Source organism: Camponotus floridanus, unplaced genomic scaffold (genome assembly GCF_003227725.1).
Source record: "Camponotus floridanus strain SB8 unplaced genomic scaffold, Cflo_v7.5 scaffold9, whole genome shotgun sequence".
Taxonomy (NCBI): domain Eukaryota; kingdom Metazoa; phylum Arthropoda; class Insecta; order Hymenoptera; family Formicidae; genus Camponotus; species Camponotus floridanus.
The window spans coordinates 2,464,196-2,490,021 of record NW_020229860.1 but is presented as its reverse complement, the minus strand read 5'-3'; the positions used below and the strand labels follow the sequence as shown (position 1 = coordinate 2,490,021).

Below are 25,826 nucleotides of genomic sequence, written 5' to 3'. Positions count from 1 at the left end.
TTCAAGTTTCTATAAATTAAATTTTGTTTTTTTAATCTAACATTTTCTTGAAAGTTTCGAAGTTAACGCCAGCAGTGAATTTCCTTTGTTCTCTGACGGAGAATCGGTAGTTAGCAAACAGTTCGTGTAACATGATTCGTTCACTCACGTGCTCTACTCCTCATTTGCATTGTGCATCATTCACGAAACGGTATCCGAAATGCAGGCTCTTCTTCCCATGGGAGCTCGCACGCGGCAATTATATTCTAATTTCTCAATTATCATAATCTAAAATTACAGGCGTCGTTTACAAGAGAGACACCGCCTTTTCATTTCGCGTGTAAATCACATTTTTAGCTCTTCACGCTTTCTCGTTTCGCGCGACCTCCATCGAAGACACGCGCCCTGAAAAAAAAGTATAGAAAGAGAAAAGAGATTAAGGGACGATACAGAAATGGACCGTAAATTCATTATCCCGCAATTAGTTACGTAAGAAACTATTATAACAGGTACTCGTTTGTTCGCCAGTTTGCTTATCCTTTCGAGCTCATTTTCTCCTCATCGTTCTATCCAGTTGTCTTTATTTCTCCCAATGTTTTTTTTCTGTCTCTCTCTCTCTCTCTCTCTCTCTCTCTCTCTTTCTTTTAAGTAATCCCTATCGATTATAATCTTCGCCGTGCGTTATTTGTTGCGATCGGAGGACCAACACTATGTCCCGGAGCACAATAAATTCTACCATTCCATTTCACCTCGCTATTCTCTCTCTCTCTTTCTCTCTTCAATTCGTTCCGAAGCATCCTCGAGAGAAGCGTCCTTTCGCTTCTTTCTCCCCTGCTTTCCCCCTCTTCTCCCTCTTTTTCTTCATGCCACCTCCGCCCTGGCAGAGACGATTCATGCGCCATAATGACCAGCTATTTCGCCGGCCGGGAACTCTGAACTCTCCTCCTCCTCGACGTCTCGAGCATTGAAGATTCCACGGCAAAACCTGAACTCGCGTCCACGGTAGACGCACGTCGAAGGTTCGCGCGCAGCTACTTCCATACAATTATATCGCCGGGGGGTGCGTATCTTCTCGGTCGCGAGTTTTATTTCTGAAGAATCTGCAGCTACAGCGTCAAGTTATGCGCTCAGAATAATACGAGAATCATCCTTGGGCTCGCGATGAGAAAGTGTGAATATGACGAGGGTTCGCTATATTTGAGATTATTTTTGTTAAATTACTTATACATTAAAAACGAAGGACTTTTTGTTGCATTTTTTTTCTGTACGTTATAAAAATCTATTAAATATAAGAACTCGATGAATATATGTTTGACGAGAAATATATTCGAATGGAAACACGATGGAATAAATAGTAATATGAGGCGGAAGTAAATGTCATCTTCAATAATTCTAAATTGTTAACAATATATCTGTCAACACATAACATATTCTTCCTATTGGAAATAATCGTATAATTGAATTAAAGCGAATACTATTGAAGTTCATCCTTGTAAGATTCAATGATAGGGTGTTCAAACGTCATTTCAAGCAAGAGCATTTCGAAACATAACGGTACAAATTATGCTTCGACTTTTAAATAAGCCTCATCCCGTTCAGCCCATTCGTTTCTCAATGTTCACTGCTGATAACCGTAATCGCTTCACCAATTATTCCTCGGCACCTGCGCGACTCGGACCGCGAACGGATGAACGGATGAGAGACGCGTAATGACCGATTCAATGCTGTCCGTTTTCCAGCCGTAGCCGTGACCAGCAGCACCATGCCCAGCAGCAGCTCCACGAGTACCGCGGTTTTGGGCGGCGGAGCCGCCGGTCTGCCGCCCCCGCCGCCGCCGCCGATCGTCTACAGGGGCGGAGATCGATTCTACCCGGGGGGCAGCATTCATCATCGTCCTGATCATCATCAGCCGGGCACGGCGGCGCCGACCCTGTCCCACGTGCCTCCGCCGGCCTACCCCGCGCATCCGCATCCGCATCAGCCGCAGCCGCCGATTCACAATGGACCGCCGTCCTCGATCACGCCGCCCAAGACCTCGACCGGCCAGAAGAAGAAGAACAGTACGTATCACGTCGTCACATCGCTATTGCACTATGTCTGTCTATGTACTATGTCTATCTTACCTGTCCGATGAAATCTTGTTCCGAAACGCTTTGTCGCTTTTATGTCTTGTATTTGATCCGTGCTTGATATTAACTCGAGTCAATTGAGATCTGTAAAGTCAAAGAGGAGATTTGTAAGAATTAATTAATTGTTAGCTTCTTTTTGCATGATTGAAGAACACTTGGCGTAATTAAATCATACATATGTACGCTCGAATGTAAAGCATTACAGTAATCATTGAGAGTATCAATCGATATTAATTGACAGTCAGAACATTGGCAACGCTCGTTATATTAGACGCTGTGGGAAGTCTCTTTTAATGTACTTAATTAAGCTTTATTCTATGACAAGCGAACGATCACATCTTTTATTATCTTCTTATTATGTACATAAAGCTATGCACTGTTCTGTCCTTTCAATATTCTTGGTAAATTATAGTAGAAATAATAATAAAAGACGACAACACCGTCAATTATTACTGGTAGCAAATTATATCTTGCCAGTTAATTCGTGCTTCAGTTCTAACTCATTATTTCCTTAATTTATGACATGAATTTCCGCTCTTCTCAATCATATGACATTTATAGAAGTAAAAAAAAAGATTTATATATTTATTTATAACGTTATATATATATAAGAATTATTTACATGTAAAAATCAGAGCGTTTCTTTCTCATTTACAATTATGTAAGCTATAAAGCACATTTTGTCAATTATCGGCAAAGCATAATGTCAAGATTCGATCGGATGAAAATTGGCCGAAAGTTGTCTATCGATCATGACATAGCTTACTCTTTAACATGCTAATATCTATCTATGCATTTTGTCGATAGTGTTGGATAATATTTGGCTATTAATAGTAGTGCTGTATTTTCAAGATATAACTCAATATTTTTGTTAATACACATCACTATCGATATAATGGGAATCAATGATCTTATGATTTTTATTCTTATTTTACAGAGGAATATACGGATCATCCGAATGAGGTGGTAAAGAACGAAGAGCTGACGTATAACGGCGCGAATTCGTATACTACGCAGTTCCGGTACGCACAGAACTTAATCCTGGCGATGTGTAGCCTGTTGATGAGCACATTGCTGCAACAGCTGCTGCGGTGAAGCGATAGCACCGCCAACGTACGAGAACGTCGTATATCCCATGCGTCGAAACCCCTTCTTCTGTGATTATCCTACGTTTAATTGATTTCTTGAGAAGCGCGCGAGACATGCACGCGCGACCCTCGGCCGTCCCTTGATCGTAATAAAACACGCACGATCCATGGTCGCGCCGACTCGAGAGATGGCAGAGAAGAGAGAAGAAATAGGCGGAGAGAGAGAAAAGACGAAAATAAAGAGCAAGATACACATCGAGAAAAGAGACACGCACGACACACGAGCGGCAACGCCATATTAACTACAATTAATACAAACTAGCAGGGTTCCAAGATGGAATACCAGACTACAAAGTCGACAAAGCCGAAGGTAGGACGGGAAATAGAGAAAGCGGAAAAAAGGAAAATGCTACTATTAGACACTACTTATAGTACACGCCCATTATTATTACTACTATAAATGGTAGTCGTATTGGTTGTCCTTTTTATCATTACGCTGATAGCTATTTATTCGAATATCGACAGAAACCGAAGTGGGAGTCATAGGCAGCGTGCTAAGTATCCTCAAGCGAAGAAAGTGTACGAGAGAAAAACGGAGTCTATTAGTATATTAGTAGCAGGGCTACGCGAGAAAATCCGTCAGAGATCGCGTCTCTTTCATTCCAGCGTCGCGAATCCTATAATTCAGGACAAAATATCGCGTAAGCTCGACCAACGACGACGAACGATCCTTCGTTAAGGGGTCCTTGCATGGAATCGACAAAGTCATGGTTTTTTCCAAGTGCGATCATCCGAGCACGCTGTGCCCCGAGAAAAGAGTACCTGAAAATTCTTATTCGGAATATTTCCGGTTCGCGGCCAAGACGATCCAGAGCGAACAATTGCGATCTTTATTGAGAATCTCCCAGGAATCTCGTAGATTCTATGACTCTAAGTCGTCGATACAACATCTCGTTCCTTGATGATTAGTTGAAGGGTCAAAAAATTAAAAGAATCGTATGGGAGTAATCATGTCTCTCACGCGGCGTTTAAGCTCAGATCGATCGCTGCGGATACTCAGCCAAGAACAGGACGCCGAGGACGAAGGATCATTCGATTTCGCGTGCGAGATCATGAGTAGGATAATTAGCACGCGTGTAAATAAATTCCTAATGAATATGTACAAGTGGCTCTTGGTCGTCTTGTATGCCGATGGGCAGCAGGGGGCCAGTGAGATTTAAGAAAGAGTGCCGTATTTCTAGATAAATATTATGAGAGAAAGAAACGAAGAGAATGTGTATCAGAAAGAGAAAGTGTGATTATGCGAGCACTGTGTAAAAGTACTCGTCGAACAAAGCAACGCGAGACATGAACTTGTGCGAGTTTTTGCCATTATATCGAACTAATTATGTCATCGTTGCGAGTCACCAACAATTTGCATGTATCATTGACTCAAGCTGTTAGATAAGAAAGATGATGGAGAAAAAGAGTGAACGAATAAATAAAAAATAGCATGCAAGAGAGACTGAGTCGTGAATCGAGTAAGAGACAGATTTGTATAATAGCTGTACCATACCGAGACTTCTATCTATAGAGATCTGTATTATATTTATTATGCATTATCATTACGCTACGAATATTCAACACTCGATATTCTATATTCGCTAGTGAAATATCAAATTTAATAACAAATAAATTAACGTACTATCGGCGCCGGGGGTGAAGCGGCGATCGTGGCGCAAATAAACCCCCAAGGCCAATTCCTGACATTTGTTATTTTCCTCGTTTTTGATTCCGTTCCAAATATTATATATTATATATTATACACGGATAATATTTCTATTCAAACTATTCACGGTATCTAATTAATTAATTGTTCAATCATGTTTCCGATTTATTGATGCTATATAGGTTTTCTTTTTTTTATTATTGTATTTATTTACTAAAAAAAAGACTCGCGCACGTATGATGTCACACGCGTGTATACGTACATTTCATGCCGCATACTTGCAGATTCATCTTTCATGCGACGCCACGTGCGTCGAAAGCGAGATTGCGTATACGCGTTCATACGGCACATGCGTGCGTAAACACATACAAGGAAGAAAGATGAAGCAGTGAGTAATTTTTCTTTCGTGTCTGCTAAAAAAGAAAATTTCAAGCGCAATTACACTAACGAATTATTGTAAATACGAATTTATGCGGAAAATGAATACCGTGACAAGAGAATGTATCTGAGTGCCTGTGCGGATGCGTGCGTGTGAGATAAGAGAGAATAAGAGATCCTGACTCAGGATCTTTAGATAGCGAAACAATAGTCCTTACAAGTTGAAGATTGTTCGACGTGACCCGGCTCGCTTTCGACGAGTTCATTCATGATTTATCGTCCCTACTTGCGTCTACGATTACGACAACAGCGAATGATTACGATCAACCGAGAATTGCGAATATACAGCGGAAATTCAGCAGCAGTATTATAATATGCCTAAGTGTCTGTATTTTTTGTGTTGTATTCTCGTAATAATACGGCGAGCAAAATGGGCAATATTTCACACGATATTTCACGATTCCATTCGATCATTGTTTCAAAATTTACATCCTTTTATAAATAATATTCAGCAAATTGCCGCGCGCATCCGCAGACAATCATTATCATATTACAAAATGTTCCGAATTTGTTAAAATAAGGACATTTATGTTAAAAATATTTATCTCTGATTTCCCTGGTTGAAATGTTCTGATGCATCGTCATATAGTCAACAATCTTATACCTATTGGCAACAAAAATGTACTGTTTATAAATATATAGTCAATTGCTGCCTCAATAATTCCTTAATGATCCAGAAGTTGTCAATTGTTGCAACATTCTTTTAATTAGTATCTTTATTTATTATTATTTCTGAAATAAATCAATCAACAGTCGTAAAGATACTCGTTTAATAATTATGAATATTAAAAGCATTTTTAGGAATTAAAACATTTTTCAACCAGGGCTATCATATCTTTAATATTATACACATAATCAGCAATCTCATTTTGCGAGATCTTAAATTTCGCTTAGCGAATGAATACGCTCGCTTATTGTGCTATATTTGTGCATTGTTAGGAATTGTGAAAATATCGCCGATCACGAGTTGAATTTACTTACTTTAAGTTGCAAAAAGAGAAATTGATCACCGTTTGATCGATTATTCGTATGCGAAAGACGATGTGCGCAGAGATGATACGTGAATTAACGTGAATGGTAATCATCCGCGCGAACGATAAGCGAACACGCTATAACAATAATATAGACTCGAATTATTCGATATAGAAAATAGACAAGGTCACTCACTGCAAAAATTTACTTTTCTTTTTATTTTATTTATCCCTCTTTTATTTACATTTCATTCACATCCATTTTATCCACACACCACGATATCGCAGACCGCGAGGCGTGAGGCGTCCTGCTGCAGAGGAGGAAGAAAGTATTTTTTTAACAACAAATAGAACGCATCTTTGGTGGATTTGTTTGTTCAGAGACATATGTAAATAGATGTAACATGTATACACAATGAGATACTACGCGGTCGTTAAGTCGGATCTATATTTCGATTCATGCGATTTCATAGATCCGTCACGATACGACTTAAACACGTGTAAATAAACGTCCGAGATAGGATTAAAAAAAGAGAAAAAAGCGAAAACACAGGATACGCTTCACGTCCATCCCGAGGAGACCCGAATTCCCGTCTGCTTACGTTCGGTATGCCACCTCGCTTACATAATTATCTACTCGTGTGCGTGTACAAGAACAAAAAAGAATGCCCGACGAGACGCGTGCGGTTGCCTCTCGCACAAACGAGAGATATATCGCGCGTATATCCATGCACATTATAAAGGAAAAAAAATATTTGTTCCTCTCTTCTCGAGATCGAGGGTAAAATATCCACCGCGCTGACAACACGGCCGTGCGGTTTATAATGAATTAATTAATTAACGTAAAAAGAGCGAGGAGATGTGAAATTCGTAAATATTCGCGTCTGTAAATAAATTAACGATTAATAACGATAAACGCGATAAATTTATATTAAAGTGCATAGCGAGTACGAGATAGGTTTCTAATAATGATTTATTATAAAAATAAAAAAAATGAATGTATGTTGATGTCTAAGATTTTTAAAAAGATGGAGAAGATAACAGAGTGGTTAATTATAAACTACGATTAAACTATTCATAATCGAAGAACACTAATTAAACAGGAAGCAGATTCGAGTGTGGAGCCAAGCACTTAGTCAGTGATTTCTCACGTTGCGTATATTATTTTGTAACCGGAGCATACAGGACCCATACATATACACTCTCGATGTCACGGTTACCATACGCGACGCTTTATATCGTAAATTAACCAAATCATTCACCTTATAATAAAATAAATTAATAGAAAAAAGATTTTGAAAACTGATACATGCTCACGATAAAAGACAAAAAATATGAAAATTAAAAATAATAAGATAAAAGTTTATTTATCTTCTTTTTGGCATTGTAATATTTCAATAATAGAATTTGTCAATTACATATACTTCGATTCTGATGCAACGTTTTTATAACAATTACCCGATTTTTCGTGCCTGGATATATATGATGTATAATAATTTGTTTCGGGAGATTATTTTATCGAATGCAGCGCATTCCGTGAACAATGAACCATGACGTCCACGCGTTGAGATATTAATTAAAAATCCACGATCTCGCTAGAGATCGGTAAGGCTCGTTAACGAGTGTACCTTGCCGTTTTTATTCCGTGCTCGGTTCGCCGCCGCGTATGGTATCCTTGGAACGGAACCTTATAGATTGCGTGTGTTCACCAGTATGCACATTCAAGTACAGTACCAGTTGTTTATTACGAAGCGTTACAGGATACAATACAAAGTAGCGTAGCATTCATAACGGTAGTCCACTATAGCGAAATAGTATTTAAACGAGCGACCACAGGTTGCAAAAAAAAACAGGAAAAACGCCATAATCAACCAAAAAAATTGCAGATAACAGTGTATAAAAAAAGAGATAAACGTAAACAAAGTTTACATGCAGACACAAGGCACACATCACATACATGTCACAGACATGCAGCTGTCGCGAAACTATGCTATGCAGCGAGATTATATACGCGTGATAAAGAGAGAAAGAGAGGGAGAGAATGCGAAACAGTGAGAGAAAGAGAATGTGAGAAAGAGCACGAAGGTAAAGTGAAGCACACGATATATCTAGAACTGCGTTCATGTAAACGCAATCTGCACGCAAGCACGCGTGCGATGGATGCTTGAGAATGAAAGGCGGGTGGCGAGCAAGATGTACGTGGTCCTACGCGTGGGAGCGTAGGCTCGTCGGTGTTACACAATTTATGTAGGTATATTCTATATGTATGTCGATATATAGCGAAGTATATCGATGGCAAACGAAAGTAATTTAAAAAAAAAAAAAGAAAAGGAAAATCGTGCATCAAGGTCGGGGGACTAGCTGCATCGTATTTTGTTTCGAAATACCTTGCGGAAATCATTCCTGTTTGTCGGAAAAGTCTGGAGAAAAGGAACAGAGGAGGGAAAAAGGAGAAAGAGAAAGGACGGTCCAGAAGGATTTAGAAAGTATAGTATTCTTGTAAAAATAGTACATTAATCGCATAGGTTTCTATGTATTTAAAGAGAATCATGGCTTATCTAGTTTGTAATCTGTTATCGTGCAACACGAATAAATATATTGCAAATTAGATTTCATAATTCTAGTGATTAAGAAATGAAAATATTCAACATAGCAATATTTATCTTCTGTAAAAAGTATTTATTTAATATATAAATATATGTTGTAACTTTTGCTCTTGCGCATATGCTAAATTATTTTTATAATTTCTAGTAAATAAATAATGTTCGTTATAAAATATGGACCGTCCTATCTTACGCGCGATCTTGCTGTTAGTACAAAAGAGATAGTCGATGCACAAAGCATGCACGATCTACTCGACTTGTGTCGTATAAATCACAGACAAATAACAACATTTGGCACTAATTCACTTGGGTAATGCAACTTCTAGTCTATTCTTCTATTTTAATCGTTCGTTCATATTAATGCGTTGGTCAAGAAGTATGATTCTAAATTTGCAAGATCCGTTAAAATAAGTAGATGTTATCATACATATACATATTGTAAGAAGCAGAAAAAAAAGAGACATTACGTATTATATAGAAATGATTTCTCGCATATCTGTCATGATTTATACTCAAGTTAACTATACACATATCGATCTCGAATATGTTAAAAGCTTTATTAATCTAAAATATTGTTCCTAAATGTTGTTGTCCTAATTTTGATTCAAATCTAATCTTTTTATATATTTTTACGCCATGGGAAGAGGCCTAAAAATTTTTATCTAAAAGAAATATTTTTTAAATTATAATTGAATATTCCTGCTATTGTCACTAAATCTATAATTAAAAAACGCTATTAACAAAGCTCAAGTAATTTATAAAATTTTTTTAATATAAATATATTTTTAATTCATATATATATAGATACACGTTGCGCGAAATATAATACAACAACTGCTCTATTTATTTGATATAAAAGCGTCATTTTTGCGAAATAAAACTGCCATATTTAATTGTTATCGTCAATTCAATTAATGCTGCTAACAAAAGAACAAAGACAAAGACAGAATCAGAAATCATCTAAAGAGATGAGCCAATAAACTTCGGTACATTCCAACAGAATAAAAAATACGTTCCAATGTTTTGCTAATATTGCTAATTTTAAGTTCAATTTAATAGAACTTAAAAAAGCAATAAATATTATTTCGCATACACACACAAATTCTGCTTTCTTTTTCTAGTTAATTTTTTCAGAAACACCATAAAAATGATGTACAACGCTTTATTAATAGCATAATTATATCAGTCGAATGCAAACCGTTATCGTAATACTTAATACTTTTATATATGTACGTAAAGTCTATCAACTACTTAAGAAATTGTACGATAAATAGAAAACAAATACTCGTCTCACGAGAATAGTATGTGCATTTCTACATTTATTCTGTTGTTTTGCATTGCACATTTGACGAAAATTTAATCATATTACGCTTAAGGAATTATGTTACAACGCGTATCCTCGATCATTTTTCTTCGGCAGATTAAAGCGCTATAAATGTAATATCTTTTCAATGTAATATCGATCCATATCTAATATGCAACGAGCGCATCAAAGACGCATCTCTCTTCCCGCGATTATTGTAATCCTTTTCGACGGTGAAAAAAAATCCAAACTATGTATATTGAACGGAATTGGGCGAAGATAAGATTTTCTATAGCAATAAAATAATCGCTTTCGTGGTTTTACACAATATTGTACAATAAAGCAACAATACATCACACAGTCAAATATCTATAAAAACAGATGCAGTTTATTGTAATAAAAATAAGCAGAATAAGTGATTTATTACCAAGAGAAACGGGAGTAGCGCGCGCCCAATTCCGTTTCAAGAGAGGAAAAGGCATTGTCATATTCAAGCGAGTCTGTCAAACACGAATCATTTATTATTAGATTCTAGATTCTAGATCTAAACCGACTCTTTGATACTTTGATAAATCTGGGTTATTTTCAAAAAACAAGAAAATTACTGCCAAAAAATTAATGGTCAATAGGATAAAAAGATCGATGAAAAGAATAAAAGCGCTACGTCTATAGCAATTTATACATGTTCAACTCCATCAAAAGCTCCTAATAATTAAACAAGACAATGTCGTGAAGAAAAAAAGGGAGATGTAAGAAACAATTGTGACGAGAAAAGGGGGATGAGGATGAATCTCAGAATCCATCTGGTAAAGATTAGCGCCAGCTTGAAGAGAAACAGGGAGAGATTTAATCGCGTATTTTTGCAGAAGACGATGTTGCTTGAGAACCTTTAAAAAAAAGAAACACACTGAATAGCACCCTTACGGCCTGGAGGGACAGTAAAGCAGTCAGTAAATAAAAAAAGAAGAAAAACGAGACGATGGAAGGGTGGTATGCCCCCTCCCCCCATTAAGGATGGCCTATATATCGCACTCGTTTGAAAACTTATCGCAAGAATGCACAAGAAGTAGCGTACACACGCTGTACTACTGTTTGTTGACTTGAATAAATATGCGGATAAAAAAATCGGTTTGGTTTATATGTACATGGTGAGTCCAAAATTCGCGTGAGCAGAACGTTGGTGATCGCCCGGAAGCGAAGCCGGGATTGCGCGCGTATTATTTGCGCGGAATAACTCGCGAAATATCGGAATAATGTGAAAAAACGCTTTCGGACGAGTATGAACGTTCCATGCGGCGATATTGTTATTATACGAACGTAGACTCACAAGACGGCATGGTATACAAGACTAAGAACAAGACCTAAAATAGGGACATAATATTTTATAACTCAACTTTTGTACAGAATAAATAAATACTTGTACTGTGGACCAATATTTCTTTCATTTCATTCACACGTTGTTAAATGTATATACCTTTCATCGCAATAAGATTGGTATCGCATTTATAAATTGCATTTATAAATTTTTTAATTAATTTCAGCTAAAATTGTATTTATCTTTAATTTGAATATTTTTTGTTTTTAATGTAACTGCTAAAAATGAGAGGAAAGTAAGTATAAAGCGTTTTATACAAATTATAAAAAATATAATGTTGATATCTAAAAAGATGTAATAATCTATAATCAGATATAAATTATGTACACACATATAGATATTATGTAAAATATTTTAATAATAGTAAAGACTAGTTGTCTTTTTTATTCATGTATCAATGGTATAATAACAATAGCATTTTTTGCTTCTGGTATTCGCCACCAATTACCATTTCTATGTTCAGTACCTACACCAGCAATAAGCTGATTTCCATCAGATGTAAAAGCGAGTGCATTTATGAAACCTGTCAGTTTAATTTCAAACAACAAATTTAAAGATCTAAAACCCTGACCACATTGCCATAATTTGATGACGCCATTTCGCGATCCTAAAAACCACAATATAAAAAAAAGAAAATGTAGACAATGATATATATATATATATATATATATATATATATATATATATATATTTATATATACACATCCAAATAAATATATAAAGATAATAACATACCTGATGCTACTAAATCTGTATTTAACAATGTTGCGATACTTGAAATCCACATTGGTTGGTCATTAATTTCATCCTTTCCATGCGCCTCTGGCACTGAACACAGCGGCTTTTTTTTCAAACATCCCCAAACACAGAGTTGTCCATCATCTCCCCCGCTGAGGAAGTTCTCTTCATTTATAAGCTTAACTATATCGATGCTATTACCGAGACTATGTCCATTAAATATTAACTGCGATTCTTCGACTATTTTCCATATTCTAATGGTCCCATCGTAACCACCGCTCGTGATAGCGCGTTCTCGTGAAAGTGCGTCAATAAATGTAATACCACTCTGATGTCCAAATCTATAAGAGAGAATATTACAATAAAAAATGATTCCAAGATAAAATAAAGTAGCAAAAAATACTAGCATTGCAAATAAAATTGCTTACAAAGATTCAACATAAACCATATCATCCAAGTTCCAAACTTTCACGCTCCTATCTTCGGACGCGGAATATAACGTGTGAGTATCTTTTCGAAATATCAATCCAGATACGAACTTCCTATGACCTTGTAGATTCTTTATATGATCCAAAGTATCCCCAGAAAACACTTTTATATCATTGCATCCACTATCTCCTATTACCTAGTGAGAAAGAATTTACATCTCTTGATGAAACTTATCATAAAATATTTTTATAAAATAAAAAAAAAGTTTTATTTGAACTCACCAGAAATTTTCCATCTGTACTAATTGCCATACACCGTATAGATTTAATTCCATCTTTCGTTTTTCCTCTTTTTCCTCTAATGGCTTTTAATTTAACCTTTTCCTTTACTGACCCTAACAATCACATATATATATAATTGATATTATTTATAAATAAAGCTCTTTAAATATCATTGTTTTTTTTTTATTTTTGTTATTCAATCATTCATTCATTTAAATTTATGAACTTACATTTAACTAAACTGCCATCTTTGGATCCTGAGTATAATATACTACCATCATTGGAAAGACAAATACAAGTAATAGGTCCTTTATGTTCTTTACACCTTAATGGTATCAGTTCTTTGTGGCCAGTATAATTTGATGCTACAGTTTTTCTCAGTCGGCCCTTTTGCTCTAAATATTCCTCACGTAATCTCCGTGCAACTGCACCCTCTTCAAATTCTGCTCTATCCTTTTCTATGATTTTATAAAAGTAATTTTATTACATAAGCATGATTCTTTAAAGATAATATAATTAAATAAAATAAGAATTTTTTTGTACCTTCTTCTTCAATTTCTTGAAGATACTTCTTTGCAAGTCTCAAATTCTTTTGTTGTGCAGTTTCTTCTTCTTCTTCTGTTTCACTTTCAAACTTTTCTGTTTTTTTCCTGTTATTTTTAAAGATATAAAATTTTTTTATAATCTCATATATTTTCAATATATTTGATTATATTACCTTAAATTTTCTTCTGCAATTTCTTCATCTGTACTAGCAATACTTTCATTGTCATCATCTACAGATTTATTTGCTTTTTTTAATCGCTTTGTAGACTGAGTTTTGGATATTTTACCATAGTAACTATTGAACTATATAATATAATTACATATTTTTTAATTATATGACAGTTATTAGTATAATAAATAGTTAATATCATAATTGATGTTTTCTATCTCTTTATCCTCTAGTCTCTAATCGATTGATCTAATACACTGTATCTAATACACTATATTTATAATAATATATTTATATACAACAATATTATTTACAACAATACACGGAAGTTGAAAAAAGTAAAATAATTATACTAATCTCTTCTGGGAATCGATCATGAATCTTTTTCCTTAATGAAAAGTTTTTGACGAATTTAATATTCAATAAAACTTTTCATTTTTCACGAGTTTAATTCTAACCTTTAAATAGAGGAAAGAGATAACCATGTAATTTTTTCCAGAAAATAAAATAAATTGTAACGTACTGTGTACTTGCGTTTCTGTGGTCCACCTCTTCGATTAGAATTTCTAATGAAAAACGACATCACGATAATGAAAAATAATCTTTTGTTACTTAGCTTAAAAGTAGTCAGTAGTTTCAACCACGTGCGACGTAAATAAAGACCATCAAATTAAATGCGCTCAAATCCATTAACATACAAACATTAATAGATGTAATAATGTAGAATTTATGAGCATTTTCGAATGGTCGGGTTTGACTTGACCTGAGTAGTTTACTAGACATCATTGACCAATCACAGTTATTCTTCTGAAGAATGTAACCATATATTCTTCTGGTCAAATCCGACCATTCGAAAACGCCCTATGTCTGATATTCGACATCCAATAAGAGAATTTGTTTCCTAGGAAAGAAAATATTAGTTACAATCCATATTTTCTATTGGATATCAGAATGTTATGTGCAGTGATTCTAGATAGTGGAATTTTTCGACATATGCGCATTCCTATCATTTATGACACGCATGCATAGATTAACGAAAAATTTAAAATAGAAAATATAAGATTTCTCCTCAGATTCAGATTTCTAAAATTAATTTGTCTAATATATCGTTTCTTATAATTCTGGACTTTCAATTTTTTTTATAAATAATTACATCATTATTAGTTTTTAAAATTTTATACGTATTCTTATATAAGTGATAGTATTTCATTTTGCATTATAAATTAATTTAAATTAATTAATTAAAATAAAAAATATTAATTTAAATAAAGTTTTGAAACCAAAAAAATTTCAGAATTTGTTTATATAAGTTTATTTTTTCATCATAATGATGATATATAATTTTTATTTTTGCATGTCTTATTTTAAAAGAAATTTATATGATTTAATATCATACATATAGCTATAATTATTGATCTTAAAATATTATATTAATTAGTCTCGTATATACAAAATGTATCTCCATATTATCAATATACAGAAATTATTGATACAATTCAAGAATATATGATCTTTTTTTAATTAGAATGTTTATTTGCAATAGAATATTAATAAGTTTTTAAACATTTGTTAATTTATCGTTTGGTATACCAACTAACAAATGATTTTTAAGTGTACATGTTTCTGGAATTAGTTTTGCAAAATAAACTTTGTATCCAAATTGTTCAGCAAATAATTTTCTATCTGTATCTACAATTGCCATGCATCTATAGCCTTGTTTGGTTTTAACATTCAATGCCTCGTGCGTTTGGTCTGCAGCATGACTTAAAAATGAGTATTCTTTATTACCAATATGCTTCTTAAAAATATCACTTCGCGGATATGTTAACTGATGACAATCTCGCAATGAACCATAGCAACATGGACAACTCACAAAAGTCGCGTTCTTTTGTATGCAACATCGAATAACTAAATCGGTAACTAAACCACAAGCGTGTAATGATGTGCCAATATCAAAATCTGCTTTGAAATAATCCAAGTTACATTGGCAAAATTTTACATTTATCAATTTTAATCTTTGGACTCTTTTCTTGGCTCTGTTCAAAGATTCTTCTTTATTCTCTAGAAGAATAATCGTACAATCAGGCAATAAATATGCTATCAATATTCCCAAGTGTCCACCACCCGAACAAAAATCTACAATGACGTCGCCTGTTTTGGCCAATTTCAGAACAGGTTTGCACAAGTTTTGTAATTGCTCTTGCTTACGCTGCAATCTCACTGGTGGCAGTGAACCACCTTCTGGTGTAGCATCGAAAGGTACATTAGACCAATCCAGGTTTATTTCTGTACCAAAGGGTTCAGCATCAAGTTCCATTGAAATATTTATGTCTTCAACTAATTGCAATGAATGTTGTATATCCTCTTGCTTCGTGTATCCACAATTTTTGGGTTTATACCGTTTAGGATCACTTTTGTATAAGCTTTCATTTACTACAGCTGGAAATGTATATTGAAGCATATTTGAATTATGACTCTTTAGCAAAGGTAAATAATTTAAACATTTTATTATAAACTGATCTGTCAACATCCTATTGTACCATTTGACTGTTAGAGGTACCAATTTTAGTATTGTTTCACTTGAAAACATATTCAGCAGAATGTGCATGCACACAAATATGATTATATCAGCTAGTGTAATGTATGTGCCTTCCGCATATGTATGTTCCAGCAAGCCTGTTCCATCCTGTTTAGCTACATTAAGCGTAGCAAATTTTTTGCACATTGTATATTTATATAAATTATGCAATTTAACTGGTTGAGACATGTGACATTCAAATCTGGCTAAACTAATAGGTAGTTCAGGTGTATTTAAATTTTTTTTATCTAAAGATTTCAAAGTTAAAATTAGATCAACTTCACAAAATTTAGTCCATATGCTTGCCTCTGAACAAGCCATCAAGCAAGAACCTTTAAATCCTAATAACTTATTACAGTAATACATTGAATGTTCTGTGCTAACATCCTTTACAATTTGCCTCAAGACTGTACACAAACCAGCCACACAGCTATTTTCATTTATAATGATATTTGGTAATTCGCACAAGCTTGCATAATAAGGTATTTCATTTACATTTATAACTTCATAAGTAAAATTCGAGAGATTTATTGTGTATGCTTGTTCAGTTAAATCTTGCTTGGTTGGTATTAACTTGATATTAATCAAGGATTTGCAATATTTTATGGTAAATAGAGTTATTATCGTTTCTATTGGTGCAAGACATAAGTCTGCTGTAGAATATATTGCTAAATACACTTCACTCATTTCTCTTCCTCAAATATACACAAAAATATAAAATATATAAAATGTCTTATCTTTCTCAGTTTCCAATAGCATTCAGACACTAATTCGCAACTGTTTTGCTACTTTTCTGATCATTCTCTGTCTTAATATATTTTCTCTCCAATATGTACTGAGGCAAGAAATAATCGCTGAGGCGAACATAAAACCCTCAAACTTCCAAAATGTTCTTTCTTCCAGCCAAGCTACTTTGTCACAACTGTAATATAAAATGCACACATGTGAAAACATAGCATTGTTATATGAATATATTAGGTTTTACCTTCTTGTTATCGTTTCCCCACTTTTACACTTTAGCACTTCCTTATATCTCGCATGAATACAAACGCCGATACTTTCGCTAGCAATTTCAAAAGCTGTACACGGATGACATTCGGATATCACTTCATATTCATCACTCGAGATGCAAGAGGAATTATTTTCAAAATTGTCAACGTAAAGTTTATTCGAGCTGTTTGTCCAGTGGCTCTCAATAATTAACGCTAAAACCGTTAATCTGTAGAAAATAAAATTATTTACTCTCGTTATGTTTTATATAATTAATAACACAAAAATTACATTAATGCTTTAATAATTTCAATTATCTACCGATGACATTAATACAAAGTATATACAAGTTATAACTAACCCTCCTAAAAATGTAATACCTAGCAGCATTCGCTTCTTCGTACAAGATTCGATCATTTCTTTATGTTTTTTTCAATCTTTATTATTCTAATTAGAAGACTCGGTAAAAACGATGGGCCAACATCGACTCCGTTTTGGACAACTTTTAATAATTCCGTGAAAGCGTGACAGAGAAGATTCGAGCGAGTAAACACAGGTAAACACAATGGGTGCTTTTCATTTAACGATACAAGTTGACACAAGTGGAGTGGCACCCGATTGACCACGTCGCCAATTGGCCAATTCAAAATAGGACTCTCTGATTGGTTAATCGTTGCTGGTTCCCTAGGCACAGGTCGATATAATTGGCTGTGGTCAATCGCAACGTGGTCAAATGGGACGCTCCCACACAAGTGTCATTCTATCTCTGTTTGTTGTTATTCATTGAAAGTCGCGCAATTGACTATCGAATAGAGTTTTTAAAATTCTGAAAAATGCTTTCAGTCAATGATGTGATAGCCAATAATGTGACATTATGCTTATCGATGTCTCTTGCTGAAAACTTTTCATCTTGTCAAAATCAGATGGGTGGCGCGACTGTATATACCGCTGTGATTTATGACTGATGACGTAAATGCGAATTTTCATGTGCGAAACCACGCGATCGCCTAACCTTAACGCATGATAAGCGGAGTAGAGTGCGCCAGTAGTTTTGGTGCGTGTGTGTGTCTCGCAATTTCATAATGTCCATAAATATTTCCTGACATTTTCACGGAACGACGATTTGAACGCGTGCATCCCGTACACGAAGTAGATCGTTACTTTGAAGAGCGCGCGTGTGCGATAAGATTAACGCCGGATGCGCATTCGATATGTTTTCGAGAAAATCGCCGCTGCCACTGTCGATCGCTATCATTCACCGGCAGCGGGAGATGCAGAGAGAGAGACAGGAAAAATAAGAAATCGTTGATAAATGCAAGTATACGCGAGTGACCGGTGAAACGAGGGATTTTTTCCTCAGAATTTGGTTGTTCGAAAAATTCATCGGTCCCCGTCTTATCCCGACTTAGCTCTCCGTTTTGCAGAAAATAATATAATAAAGCAGGAGAAATATACATCGAATAATGCCAATTCATTCAAAAGCAGTCGAGCCCAGCTGTCGCGACTCGTTCTTTTCCACGAATCCGCTAAACTTGACATAAAAAGTCATATCAATGTTCTCTCATATATTCTGTTATGTATTATCTTCCCCTTCCCCGTCGACCTTAGCGTGTTATTCGACTGCTACGCCATTCAGCAACCGCCGTATTTAGTTTTCCATCCGGTGGATGTGTCCGGTGTAACGCGGGGGAGAGACGCGAACGAGGGTGCACGCGGATGTGATATGTCAAACGCGCGGGCCTGCATCCTTTCTCGGCAACAGTCGCGCGGTTTGCGACCGTGAAAGAAAGTCCCACGACGAGTGACGGCACTCTTTGGCGGAGACGGTGGATGGGAGTGAAGGGCGACGGGTGGTGACGACGGCAGTGGTAGTGGCGGCGACACAAGGGGGGGAGATCTTCCGCCCCCTTCGCGAGTCAGACGCCGGTAATGAGTGTTTACACTGCGAACACGCCGAGTACCGCTATATCGCCGGCGATAAATACGACGGCAATAGTGGCATCGACGACGACGACGACGACGATAGTTACGGCGATTACGTTGACGACGTCAACGACGACGACGGTGACGGAGACGGCGACGACGGTGACGGCGACGGCGACGGTGACAGCGACGGCGACGGCGAGGACGGCGGTGGCAGCGACGGTGGTACCGGTTACAACGACGACGACGACGACGACGACGACGGCCACATCGTCCACGGCGATCGCCGCGTCGCCCGAGACAGCGACCGGCTGGATCGAGTTCTGCGAGAGACACGCCCGCGCCTCGGCCTCCGACTTCGCTAAGGCATTCTGCACCTACGTCAATCTCAATTTACCCGAGAGCGCCCGCACCGATCTCCCGCATCGCGACTTCCTCACAAAGTTTCTCGAAAGTTTCCGTGAGCACTTCGAGAACGAGTATTTGCGTCAGAGCGTAAGGTACGTGCGTTGCAGTCGGATTCTATGTTGTTATTATTACACATTAGTTGTGTAGAATCATTAACCTTTGAAATGTGAGAAGTAAACATTGGAGTAATCTTTCTAACACACACACACACACACACATACACACACATGTGTGTGTGTGTATGTATAAAGTGATTCTTATTTTATATGTCAATGCTTCAATGGGTAATGTAGAGTCCAAAACAAGAAAAAAATTATTATATGAATATAATAAATTGTTCAAGTGTTGGTTACAAAAAAGACATATAAAAAGGATTGTTGAGATCAGCCTTTTTTTAGAACCTTATTTCTCTATAGTGCAAAGCTATTTTTATTACAATTTTTTGCAAAATCTCTGTAGAACTCAGAGAGAAGAGAGATGTATTTTAAGATTTACTTATAGTTCATGCTTATTAATATTTCTTTGTACAATGTACATTTTTAGATAACATTTTCTTAGAAGAGATAGGACACACACACATACACAAGGATAGTTTCATAGCATAATCTCTTTAATCTCTTGTCTTAAATTTCTTTTCTCTCCTCTAGGAACACTTAATCTACTTAACACAAATCAATGATATTCATGTTTCGCATGCAAAAATATAAAAAGGACTTGAATTTATTTAAGATTCACTTTTAAAATTACCATATTATATATGCATTACATTGTCATTTTGAGTATTTTTTTAAATTAAGAAATTAAATACAGATGTATAAATATTGTGTGGCTATTATTGTTTATCTATATATAAATTATACATAGAAATATAGAATGTGTATGCATTTATGTGTAAAGGGATATTTTAATAGAAAATTAAATAAAAATGATACATTAACATTATATTTAAAAAAGACAAATAAATAGAAATATAAAATTTGTATTATATGCACAAAGAAATTGTTCGTAATCCTGTATTTCTACTGTAATGTGTACTGTATTTCTACTGTAATATATACTGTCTTCTTACTGTTTTATCAATTTCTATTTTTTTTTAATTTTGTATGATTTTGCTTTTATAGCTCATCTATAATGTTAATGTTAACTTTTTCTTATTAAATTTTGCATATTGAATTATATCTCAAAAGCTACATGTTTTTTTTATATTTTGCAGATCACTATCATTGCATGATACTAGGAGTATAGCATCCAATGACAGAAATACAAATCTTGCAAGCCAAAATGCTACTAATGCACCAGCCTTGGCGTCGTCACATGAAGAATTCAGCGACTATTCTGAACATGAAGGAGAAGCAGTATCGCCGAAACCTGCTCACAAACCTTTCTTCCGTAGATTATCTTTTAAGGGACTTAAAAAGGGCAAGGGTTTCTTCCATAAACAACAAAGCGATGAAGTGGAATTATCTCACATTGAACATCGCAAGGATAAGCACTCCAAAGCTAAGTTGTCGAAAATCGTGGTAGAATGTAGGAAAGAGGGAATTATGAATACTATAATGGGAGATAATATAGAGAAAAAAGTATGGGAAAAGTCGCGATTAGCATTGATAAAAGCAATTGGTGGATACATGCTAGAATTTTATTCCCCGCCGAAAGATGTGAAACCACGAAGCGGCGTTTTTTGTTCTGCGATAACGGAAGCGAGGGAATCCACGGCGCTCGAAATGCCTGATCACGAAAACACATTTATTCTGAAAACTCAAAACGGAATGGAATTTATTATAGAGGCACATGACTCGAATGATATGAAATCATGGTTAGCAACAATTAGGTATTGCATGCGAAAAGTGCAACAAAGTCTTAGCGCACCTGGTTCTGGACTGGGTGATTCTTTAGGAGATTCCCTTGGCCACAGTTCATTTGCTGGATTTGATGTTGAGCGAATACGAGCCAATTCGGCGAGTAAGCACCGATCCGCTAGTCATGAACAAGATGACCCAGGCAATCCATCTGAAATATCTACAAGAGGCCATGATATACGTAGTAGCAGTAATTTAGAATTACGTTCCTCTCAAGATGTCGATCAAAGTAAGAAATAAATTCGTACGCGTATTATAAAATTAATATTATCGGAGTAATCGAGATTAAATCAAGTTACATATTCATTTACTTGCAGCAAATGAGGGTGAGGGGGATTTTTCGAATAATTTACGAGGTTATGCATGGTTTCATGGTACTCTTCCTCGCTCCGATGCCGCGCAACTCGTATTACATAGAGCAGCTAGTGGTCACGGTGTATTTCTGATTCGGCAAAGTGAAACCAGAAAAGGCGAATATGTATTAACTTTCAATTTTCAAGGAAGAGCAAAAGTAATAACAGATATTATTTCTTATGCTTCTTTCAATAAAGAAACAATCTTATTACACTACTTCTTGTTACAGCACTTGCGGATGACATTGAATGATCAAGGTCATTGTCGTGTCCAACATCTATGCTTTCCTGCAATATTCGATATGATAGAGCACTTTCGTCAGAACCCGATACCTCTCGAATCCGGCGGGACTGCGGATGTTATTTTAACGGAGTACGTAATTATGACGAACACGCGATCATCAGGACATCATACTGTGACATATGGCTCGAACGTGCAACAATTCGTGCAAGAAAGGAGACCTCCAGCAACCTTGGAGCCTAGAGAAGTAAGAGTTCGCAGTGGAAGTCTAACTCATCTTGTGTGAGCGCGAGTGGCCAACACCCACAGTCTGAAGTCTAATCTACAGATAGTGAGTAGATAACTAACTAAAGCGCCCATATTTATTGTATGGTCGATGATACAGGACAAATTTGATCGGTGTCTGCATTTTTGTAAACTTGCTGTAAATTTCGTGGAAATTTATATAGATTGATATACAAAGTTAAATTATAAAATGCAACTTATTTATGTACTCTTCTTCACGAACCACAATATTTGTTATAATTTATTTAATATAATATGTTCGAAAAAGGTTTAAAAACAAAAATTGTAATAATGTATTATTAAAGTTCCTTGTGTTCATATTTTTTTCTAATTTCCTTATATCCGAGATACATGATGTATGATACAACACACACAATTACACTTTTTATTTATTTATTATTTTATAAATAATTTTTTATATTATAAATTTGTATATCATTCGCCTAAATATACAAAATTCTCACCATGTGATAAAATTCTTGTTGAAGAGTTTAAAATGACATATAAATGCGTAAAATGTACAATTAAAAAAAAATATGACCGTGGGACAAGGAGCTCGCTTTTACGTGTAAAAGCTTGTCTTGAAATTTCTGGTTTACTTTATATTACATTATAAAAAATATATTTCAATTTCAAAAATATATTTTTTCAAAATATATTTCATATCACAAGCAATATGGGAACGTCCAGAAATTATTAGATTGACTAAAATATCACATTAATTTAAAAATGAAATAATTTATAATTTCTTATCAGAATTTTATAAAAAAAACATTTGTTAAGTTAATATTAATGATATTATTAATTTAACAGGTATTTATATATATATATATATATATATATATATATATATATATATACACACACATATACTTTGGACGAGAAATCCTATTTGCTTATTTTATCCTACAAAATGTTAAAAAAACTTAATGTCAATATTTCCGATAATGAATATGAAATCTGAATGCAGAATATTGTTATTAATATAGAATATAATCTTCAACAGTAGTACTTTAAATAAATAAACATTCAAAATGTTTATTTTTTCACACTGTAGCTTAGCTTTATTCTCTGAAATACTGACATGTATCTTTCTGATATTTTGTATATGTTTTATATTATTTTCAAAACCCAGAAACTTTAAGAGAAACTTTTGATAAGATAATAAGATTAAGAATATGTGGGAACTTATGAGATATTAATAAAATAGGTACGCACTTATGGTGGTTCTATAAGAACGCGTGTGGAATCGTTGGAGAGACTAGAGCAACAGAATGCTATTACGGAGCAACAGGGCTCGGCTTCATCCACTGGCAGAGCAGTTCAGAATACTTACAGTTTTCTCTGACGTTGGATTCATGCTAATCCACCATCAGGCTACAATCCAGTTAGCCCGACGGACTGATCATAAATAATATGATAAAGTAATCGTAAAGTTTTTATTTTCAGAATTGCGTCACACCATAAAACTACCGTTTAACAAAACGCATCGTTCTACTAGTACAAAACAGCTGCATTTCTTTTTTGGAATGTTTATCTTCCAATCATTGATTATGTGTATGTGTAACATTTCACATTATAAAACTTTTATGATTTATTTTTATTAGCAACATCGAAAAATAAAAAGAAATAGAATAGATTGGCCGAGGACAAAACCAGTCCAGCAATAATCATCTCATAGTATCGTGCACAAATTACCACCAAATTACTTCTCCAAGTAATGTTGCAGCATACTTTCCACAGAGCTCCCTTTCGCATGTTCGCATATATCTATGACTCGTCTTTTTCAAGATTGACAACAAATGGTTTCCTCATGTATTTATAAAGAGAGAATGGATATATTTTAATGAGGATACTGAAATTTCGTTACATCGTTTAACTAATTTATGGTATATGTACTTACATAATATTACGCTTAAGAAAGAACATACATGCCACATGTACACAGTAGAGAATGATAATTCTCTAAAATCGCAAACTATGAACTGCCATACATCCTCCTTTATGTCCATCATCCCAAAGACTTAACAAGTACGCCAAAATTAAAAATTAATACCATTAAATCATGCTTCATTACAATTACAATTTATTATGCAAAATTGCATTTTAGCCACATTGTCATTGGTCCTGATGCTTCATAGGGCTTCATATTAAATATAATAGACATGCCCTTTAATTCATCGAAATAAGTATAAAATGTTACGCGACACTTATTATTAATCCCAGTGCATATAAATTTCCCCATTTCTCGAATAAATAAAAAGAATGGAAAAAGAGAGAAGCTATATTATTATCCTGAATAAATCGAAAGGAAAAAATGTTTCGAGCTACAGTAAGTATGATTCCATGTATCCCTGCAGAAATAGCAGCATTATATTCGATAAGCGTATCAAGAAGTATATTAACGAAATGTGTATTAATGATTAAGAAACTATTACTGATACTGTAGAGCAATATGACTGAATGTGTGTAAAATTAGATTATAGATAAATGTATGAATGAGTGGTACATGTACGATGGAGAGCAATGATTGACAGAGTATCTGATTTGTATAAGAAACAAGCAAAACAGATATTCTCAATATGAGCCGAACTGATTACTGTGATAAGATCTTTCATTTGCACAGGCATCTAATAATCCCGTTGCCGTCCGCATACCAATCTTATCCAAAATCACTACAGAAACAACAGGGAAAAATTTATCACATACATGTGTACATTTTAATTGCTTAAATTTGCCATTAAAACTTGTATAAATAGAATTTTCATGATAATAATATTAAGAGAAGAAAAGAATTATACGAAAATTATAGTCGATCTGGAAAAAATATATATCACAAATTTATTCTTTAGCCAAAATGCTCGCAAGATCATGCTGTAAGTAGAATATAAGTTTGTTCTCTGTATATTTAAAACGCAGTTGAAACGACAGTCCTGAGATATTACAGAGTACATGACAACTAGGCATTCAATAAAAATACTTTTTTACCTTATGTTAAGATGCAGAAATGAAAATAAAAATACTGAATTCCCTGAGAAATTTGTAATTTTCTAATATTTTAATTCTTTACACGTATAGTCGTAAAACGTATTATCGCGTTTATATAAGATGAATTATTATAAAAGATGATAATACTTTATAAAAGATATTTAAGAATGTTTTTATATGTTATCAAAATTAATTCAAAAATATATTTTCAATTTTTAATTTAAAGCTGAAAAAATGTTTTAATTTCTAAAAAAAATACTGCACAATGAAAGAAATAGTCTTTAAATAAAATTATGAAAAAACATTCTATAAATAAAATACTTATAAGAGAGATAGAAATACATATATTAGGGAGAGAAAAATATAGTAAAATTAAAAATTTAAATATATATATGAAATATTACATACCGATTTCTCTAAATTTAATTTTTAATGGAAGTAAAT

General features: G+C 34.7%; 5 protein-coding genes across 7 annotated transcripts in view; 2 read left to right on the top strand and 3 right to left on the bottom strand.

The window, feature by feature from the left end:
* The window catches only part of LOC105255688, a 47,660-nt gene extending 41,143 nt beyond the window's left edge, over positions 1-6,517 (top strand). The window contains 2 exon segments of the mRNA XM_011265130.3: positions 1,719-2,039; positions 3,046-6,517. Of these exon segments, the coding sequence (XP_011263432.3) occupies positions 1,719-2,039; positions 3,046-3,203 (479 nt within the window). The 3' untranslated portion in view covers positions 3,204-6,517.
* Positions 1,958-14,441, bottom strand: LOC105255677 (U3 small nucleolar RNA-interacting protein 2). Of its 2 annotated transcripts, XR_889544.3 has the most exons (9): positions 14,281-14,441; positions 13,761-13,891; positions 13,586-13,692; positions 13,273-13,500; positions 13,043-13,155; positions 12,761-12,957; positions 12,330-12,673; positions 2,103-2,192; positions 1,958-2,013 (listed from the first exon to the last, which is right to left on the bottom strand). XR_889544.3 is itself a non-coding variant. In XM_011265114.3 (8 exons), the coding sequence occupies exons 1-8, from the start codon at positions 14,338-14,340 to the stop codon at positions 11,978-11,980; spliced, it is 1,404 nt and encodes a 467-aa protein (XP_011263416.1). In that variant the 5' UTR covers positions 14,341-14,441; the 3' UTR covers positions 11,948-11,977. The 2 variants fall into 2 exon arrangements, 1 of the variants encoding a protein (XP_011263416.1); XM_011265114.3 differs by lacking the exons at positions 1,958-2,013; positions 2,103-2,192 and adding an exon at positions 11,948-12,201.
* An 850-nt stretch (positions 14,442-15,291) lies between these two features.
* On the bottom strand, positions 15,292-17,061 carry LOC105255701 (glutathione S-transferase C-terminal domain-containing protein homolog). Its single transcript, XM_011265149.2, has one exon. The coding sequence runs from the start codon at positions 17,020-17,022 to the stop codon at positions 15,316-15,318; it is 1,707 nt and encodes a 568-aa protein (XP_011263451.1). The 5' UTR covers positions 17,023-17,061; the 3' UTR covers positions 15,292-15,315.
* An 11-nt stretch (positions 17,062-17,072) lies between these two features.
* Positions 17,073-17,881, bottom strand: LOC105255709 (protein JTB). The gene is made up of 3 exons (XM_011265159.1): positions 17,687-17,881; positions 17,321-17,554; positions 17,073-17,257 (listed from the first exon to the last, which is right to left on the bottom strand). The coding sequence occupies exons 1-3, from the start codon at positions 17,740-17,742 to the stop codon at positions 17,095-17,097; spliced, it is 453 nt and encodes a 150-aa protein (XP_011263461.1). The 5' UTR covers positions 17,743-17,881; the 3' UTR covers positions 17,073-17,094.
* A 459-nt stretch (positions 17,882-18,340) lies between these two features.
* On the top strand, positions 18,341-25,436 carry LOC105255999 (SH2B adapter protein 2). Of its 2 annotated transcripts, none has more exons than XM_025414800.1 (5): positions 18,341-19,748; positions 20,870-21,744; positions 21,833-22,026; positions 22,099-22,356; positions 23,605-25,436. In XM_025414800.1, exons 1-5 carry the CDS (start codon positions 19,255-19,257, stop codon positions 23,740-23,742), a joined length of 1,959 nt encoding a protein of 652 aa, XP_025270585.1. In that variant the 5' UTR covers positions 18,341-19,254; the 3' UTR covers positions 23,743-25,436. The 2 variants fall into 2 exon arrangements, with proteins under 2 accessions (XP_025270585.1, XP_025270586.1); XM_025414801.1 differs by having other exon boundaries at positions 22,099-22,440; positions 23,605-23,790.
* The last annotated feature ends 390 nt before the right edge of the window (positions 25,437-25,826 follow it).